We start from the raw sequence: 6846 nt of genomic DNA, 5'->3' as shown, positions 1-6846 counted from the left end.
AAAGACCTGGTGCCAGCTGCCTCCTGCACGTTCGTTGGACGGCGTGGGGCGATCGCTGGGGTCCCTGCTGCCCTTGCGGTGTCTGTTGTGGGTGTGGACAGAAGCCTGTTAGAGTGCTCAGTGCGGGACCTAGCCTCGGCCCTCCTAACCTCTTTCCTTTCTCTCTCTCTTCCCCCTCTCTCCCTCCTCTCCCCCCTTGCCTCTGCTCTTCAGGTCCGATCCGTACTGGGTGCAATGAAAGCTCCACGCAGGCCTTACCATGGAAGGCTGTGACTCGCCTGTCGTCTCGGGGAAGGACAATGGGTGCGGTATCCCTCAGCACCAGCAATGGACTGAACTCAACAGCACCCACCTCCCCGACAAACCCAGTAGCATGGAGCAGTCCGCAAGCGAGAACCACGGGCCCCTGGAGAGCCTGAGGGCCCCCTTCAATGAACGCCTCGCGGAGAGCACCGCCCCGGCTGGCCCCGCTGCCGAGCCCGCCGGCAAGGAGGTCAGCTGCAACGAGTGCGCGGCCTCCTTCGCCAGCCTCCAGACCTACATGGAGCACCACTGCCCCAGCGCGCGCCCCCCGCTCCCCCTGAGAGAGGAGAGCGGGAGCGACACCAGTGAGGAGGGGGACGAGGAGAGTGATGTGGAGAACCTGGCTGGGGAGATCGTCTACCAGCCCGACGGCTCAGCCTACATCGTCGAGAGCCTGAGCCAGCTGACCCAAAGCGGTGGCGCCTGTGGCAGCGGCAGCGGGCCTCTCCCTTCGCTCTTCCTGAACTCTCTCCCCGGGGCGGGGGGCAAACAAGGGGACCCTTCTTGTGCTGCACCAGTCTACCCACAGATCATCAACACTTTCCACATAGCCTCATCCTTCGGGAAATGGTTTGAGGGCCCAGACCAGGCTTTCCCGAATACCTCAGCCCTGACGGGGCTCAGCCCCGTCCTGCACAGCTTCCGCGTTTTTGACGTGCGACACAAAAGCAACAAGGATTACCTGAACAGCGACGGCTCTGCCAAAAGCTCCTGCGTATCCAAAGATGTTCCCAACAATGTGGACCTGTCCAAATTCGATGGCTTTGTGCTCTACGGCAAGAGGAAGCCCATCCTGATGTGTTTCTTGTGCAAACTGTCCTTCGGGTACGTCCGTTCGTTTGTGACCCACGCGGTGCACGACCATCGAATGACCCTGAGTGAAGACGAGCGGAAAATTCTTAGCAATAAGAACATCTCCGCTATCATCCAAGGGATTGGCAAAGACAAGGAACCCCTTGTAAGTTTTTTGGAACCAAAAAACAAAAACTTTCAACACCCTTTAGTTTCCACAGCTAACCTCATAAGCCCCGGACACAGTTTTTATGGGAAATTTAGTGGCATTCGAATGGAAGGGGAGGAGGCTCTCCCAGCCGGCTCTGCTGCGGGCCCCGAGCAGCCCCAGGCTGGTATCTTGACCCCCAGCACCCTCTTGAACCTTGGCGGGCTCACCAGCTCGGTCCTGAAGACCCCCATTACCTCAGTCCCCCTGGGGCCTCTGGCCTCCAGTCCTACCAAATCCTCAGAGGGCAAGGACTCTGGGGCAGCAGAAGGAGAGAAGCAAGAAGTGGGCGATCCTGATTGCTTCTCCGAGAAAGCAGAGCCAGCCGAGGAGGAGGCGGAGGAGGAAGAGGAGGAGGAAGAGGCGGAGGAGGAGGAGGAAGAGGAAGAGGAGGAAGAAGAGGAGGAGGAAGACGAGGGTTGCAAAGGACTCTTTCCAGGCGAGTTGGACGACGAACTGGAGGACAGGCCCCATGAGGAGTCTGGGGCCGCGGCAGGTAGCAGCAGCAAAAAGGACCTTGCTCTCTCAAACCAAAGCATTTCTAACTCCCCCTTAATGCCTAATGTGCTCCAGACCCTGTCGAGGGGCGCAGCTTCTACTAGTTCTAATTCTGCTTCTTCCTTTGTTGTCTTTGATGGTGCGAACAGGAGGAATCGTTTAAGCTTTAACAGTGAGGGCGTCAGGGCCAATGTGGCAGAGGGCGGCCGGAGGCTGGACTTTGCTGACGAAAGTGCCAATAAAGACAATGCCACAGCACCAGAACCAAATGAAAGCACAGAGGGCGACGATGGGGGCTTTGTCCCCCATCACCAGCACGCTGGCTCCCTCTGCGAGCTTGGGGTTGGGGAATGCCCCTCGGGGAGCGGCGTGGAGTGTCCCAAATGCGACACGGTCCTGGGCTCCTCCCGCTCGCTGGGTGGCCACATGACCATGATGCATTCTCGTAACTCGTGTAAGACACTTAAGTGCCCCAAGTGCAACTGGCACTATAAGTACCAGCAGACCCTGGAGGCACACATGAAGGAGAAGCACCCGGAGCCGGGGGGCTCCTGTGTCTACTGCAAAAGCGGGCAGCCCCACCCCCGGTTGGCGCGAGGCGAGAGCTACACTTGTGGTTACAAGCCCTTCCGCTGTGAGGTGTGTAACTACTCCACAACTACCAAAGGCAACCTCAGTATTCATATGCAGTCCGACAAGCATCTCAACAACATGCAGAACCTGCAGAACGGAGGGGGGGAGCAGGTGTTCAGCCACTCGGCCGGGGCGGCGGCCGCAGCGGCCGCGGCGGCGGCCGCAGCGGCCAACATTGGCAGCTCTTGCGGGGCCCCCTCGCCCACCAAACCAAAAACCAAGCCCACCTGGCGGTGCGAGGTGTGCGACTACGAGACCAACGTGGCCAGAAACCTGCGCATCCACATGACCAGCGAGAAGCACATGCACAACATGATGCTCCTGCAGCAGAACATGACCCAGATCCAGCACAACCGGCACCTGGGCCTCGGCAGCCTGCCGTCGCCCGCCGAGGCCGAGCTCTACCAGTACTACCTGGCCCAGAACATGAACCTGCCCAACCTGAAGATGGACAGCACCGCCTCGGACGCGCAGTTCATGATGAGCGGATTCCAGCTGGACCCCGCCGGGCCCATGGCCGCCATGACGCCTGCTCTAGGTGAGGCTGAGCGCGGGCGCGTGTGTTCTCGTGACTTGCGGTGAACGGGGGAGCAGTGAGGATAGACCGAGGTCCCGCTGAGTTGGTTCGTTCTGTCCCGTCCTGCGGATTCGGCTCTGATGGTTCTTTTTGCAAGACTTGGTTTTGTGTGGACGTGAGTGTCTGGCGATCAGCTGTTTCTCTCGAGGAGCCCTTCTGGTGTGCGTATGGAGGATCGTACCCGTTCAGCAGCCACACGACTCGGTTCCGGCTCCACGGGCCGGGATGAAAATTTCAGTGTTGCCTCTAGTGTCGGGCTTCTGGTCGACTTCCCTCTCTCTGTTCCTGTCTTCTCTTTCTTCGACCCTTCCGCAGTTTGAAAAATCGCCACAATTCATCCGAAACTTTCGGGGTCCGTTAAATGTTTGCTGTGACTTAGGGGAAACGTGCAGCTCAGGTTTTAACTAGGGACAGTCCTCTCCATTAAGAGCATCTCAAAACCGTAGCGTACCTTATTCACGTAACCAAAGGCTGGTTCTGTGCGGAACGGGGAGCCATCCAGATATGTTCTGCAAACTTCTCCAGTGTATTCATGAGGAGGATCTCGATGCAAGAGACCCGTTGCCTTTCTTTACTGTCTTGCGTGAGTTGTCGGGGATAAGTATAGTTGGGAATTCAGTTGCCCTGGGGCAACCGTAAAGAATGGTGTGCTAGATGAACGAAGAGTAAATTCTAAAATCGTACATCAGAAAGAGCAAAGCTTTAATATCTGTTGGAAGAGCCTTTGTTACCATGAGAAAACAACCCGTGTTAGAGAACGTGAGCTGGCTGTGTCCAGACAGCCCGTCTTACCCACTGGCTGCATAGCTCTAGAATGGAGGCAAGAGGATAGGATTGGGATGCCAAAAACCATGAGTCTTTCCATGAAAAGGATCATGAGCACTTTTGGGGGAGAGTCTCTGTAGCGAGAAAACGTGCATATCAGTTCCACGAGGACTAGTGTGATGATTGGGCTGTTTTTCCCCCACCTACCTTTGCCTCAGATGGGCACTGCCTGGTCTCCATCCCCCAACCCTGCTAATCTGGGACCAGTGGTGGTGGCCTGACTGAAGTAGTAGTCCCTTCCTGACATGAGAATAAGTTGTTCTCGGCAACAGAGTGTGAGCAAGTTACCTTTATTCTGGTGGTTTAGGTTAATCCCAGTTGGCATGTCTTTGTGTGGTGTTTTAGTCCTAATTGTTGCTGATGAGTTATATTTCATAGCATTTAATTTGTTTTTCCTGCTATGCACTTAAATTTGGATCCTTGCTACTTTAATCTTGTTTTCTATTTTGGAATATTGACCTGTGGATCCTTTATTACCAAACGACTTGAAGAATGTTTCACCAACTGGTTAATAATGGATGCATAGGGATCAATCATCTTATTTGTCCCCCGAGTGAACCATAGGGGACATACACCAAGGGATGGCCTCGTACTGTAAGACTTTTTTTTTTTTTTAAGCCTGTGGGAATTGGGGTTTTCTCATCTGGAGATTTAAAATCTTGGGGAGGCAGATCTTGGAGTAAATCAAATCTGATGTAAATGGAATGAAGGCACAGAAAATGGATGGGTTCATACAGGGTCAAAGTGAGATCTTTTTAATTACCTTGAAAACCAGTAATTCTGACTAAGGCTTGAATGAAGCAGTAGAAAAATACTGTGCTTTTTATACCAGCTCTCTGTGAGTCCGCGGGGCACCATGCATTATGGGCATATGGCAGGTGCACAAGAGACAGAAGAATGGATTCCTGTGTTCTGGATGTACATAGCAGACCCATACTTCATTTATTTTTTTTTTTTAAAGAGAACAGAGCTTTTCCTTCTAAGGACCTTCTCCAGGTCAGCCAAGCATAGGCCCTTGAATTTTCAGGGTTACTACTTATCAGCCAAGGTGTGTCTCTGGAAACCTCCTGTGTCCACCTTAGGCCCCAAGAGCTGCTGAGATAGAGTGAGAGTCACAAGTGCTTTATCCTGGCGGCCTGAGTGGGGGTGTGGGTACGAGAGCGCATGCGCGAAGGACTTAGGTGTAAGTGCTATGACCTCGGCAGAGGCCAACACATGCAAATACGAAAGGGCCATAACGTTCAGTTCTGTCTGCAGCCCTAGGATCCTTCACGAGGCCATTTGTGAGAAAGCTATAGGTATTACTAGGTATTCCTGGGCTCTGCAGGGGGAGAAACATTTTTGTAAATCCACTCCTACTTACCAAGTTACTCCTTCCTTTGACAAAACCTTCTCTTTTGTGATCCCAAGCAGATGCTGATTCCGGGGATGCTTTCTTCCTGGAGGGCTTGGAGGAGAGGGTCGGCACCCTTGGGTCTGGTCTGGTGGGGTGTGCTGCCATTTGTAGATAAGATACTAGGCTGGAGGCCATCTGCAGATATCCTTCCAGGCATCCCCTTAGATGATAAAGTTTAGCCCAGCCCGGAGAATCAGGTAGCTGCGTTTTTCCCAGGTGTCTGCGTTTTTCCCAGGGAGCCGACTGGCTATAGGACACCTGCCTGAGATTTTAGTAGATCCTCTGCTTCTGTCTTTGAGTCTAGAAGCTGTCTTTAATCCATGTGCCTCTCAGACGCAGACTCTTGTGGCAGAGTGTAAATTCTAGTGTTAGACATGGGTGCCCCCTGGCACAACAGTAAAACCCCTGCTGAATTTTCACTTCCAGGGGGCGCTCTTCCTAACTTCCTCCGCATTGGGTGAGGTTCCTCCACTTCTTGCGAGGGCTGATCTGGTTCCTTCTTGTTCTGCAGATTTGTAGGATTCTAAGCCTTGGGTTTGTTCCTCCAAGGTACGTTCTCTGGAGTTTTGGCTTGCCTGTCGCCTTCATTTCACTGCTTCTCAGTGTCTGTCTTTGATTTGCATTTCAAGAGCTTGAAATGGGAATAGGGACTTATGTCCTCTGTGCGTTTGGAGGATTTCTCATTTTTACTCAGGCATCCAGCAAGTGACAGCTGAATTTCTCTTTAGAGCAGTATTGATGTGCTGAGGTTAAATTTAAAAAGTGGGGAAAATCTGATGCTTCAGGTGGTTGGCATCAGAAACAAATATATGTTTGCTCCTTGTCTTACCCTCTGGGCAGTTTCTGCTTTGACTGAACACCGCTTGTGTTTCATGGATGCTATCTGGCCTTCGTCCCCATTAAGGGATGGAGCTTTTAGGCTTTTTTTCTCCTCTTTTTTTTTTCTTGTCCTAAAAAGAATGTCTTAGTTATGGCTCCTCTCACCTGCAGAGATGGCAAGGGAGGAGACAAGCAAAAAGCTTCTTGAGCCTTCTGGAATGCACGTTGCAAAAGATTTCTGTGGCTTGGTACATTGTGCACAGGCTTCAAACACAGCCAGACTGCTCAGTAGAACCTGTAACTGATCTTCTCATTAGAGTTGCCGCATGTAGCATAAATAAGAAAATCATTAAAAAAGAAATCTTTTACTTGATTAGCCACTAACTTGGATTATAATCAGTCATTAAAAAAAAAAAAAAAAAAAAACCTCAGCCCAGCCATAAGTAAAAGGTCAGATCTGAGTATCATTTGGGGAGGGGCAGGGGAAGACATGGTAGCTCCCATGTGCAAGTGTTTGGGGGAGAGGTAAATCACAGAAGCCAGTGCTTGACTGTATGCTGCTCGGGAATGGAGGGAAGACTGCTCTTTCCAAGCCCTTTTCATGATAGAAATAAGAGTTTGCAGTTCTAATATCCCAGTGAATGAGAGCCCATCCCTGGTTTATGTAGGGCAGTGATGAGCTGAGAAGTAACAGGGGTGAAGAGGGAGGAACAGACTCTTTTTGGGAACTGTGAGCTGACCTTTGCGTGCCATTACCCGTCTTGATCCACTTCCTGAACCTGTACCATTTTGGTT

General features: G+C 52.2%; 1 protein-coding gene across 1 annotated transcript in view; it reads left to right on the top strand.

Moving 5' to 3' along the window:
• The first annotated feature begins 221 nt into the window (after positions 1-221).
• ZFHX3 (zinc finger homeobox 3) overlaps positions 222-6846 on the top strand; it is a 159303-nt gene continuing 152678 nt past the window's right edge. The window contains exon 1 of the mRNA XM_044255817.1: positions 222-2972. Within this exon, the coding sequence (XP_044111752.1) occupies positions 260-2972 (2713 nt within the window). The 5' untranslated portion in view covers positions 222-259. The remainder of the gene's footprint in view (positions 2973-6846) is intronic.

The sequence above is a fragment of the Neovison vison genome, chromosome 7 (assembly GCF_020171115.1).
Source record: "Neovison vison isolate M4711 chromosome 7, ASM_NN_V1, whole genome shotgun sequence".
NCBI classification, from domain to species: domain Eukaryota; kingdom Metazoa; phylum Chordata; class Mammalia; order Carnivora; family Mustelidae; genus Neogale; species Neogale vison.
This window is presented reverse-complemented; position numbering and strand designations above follow the sequence as displayed.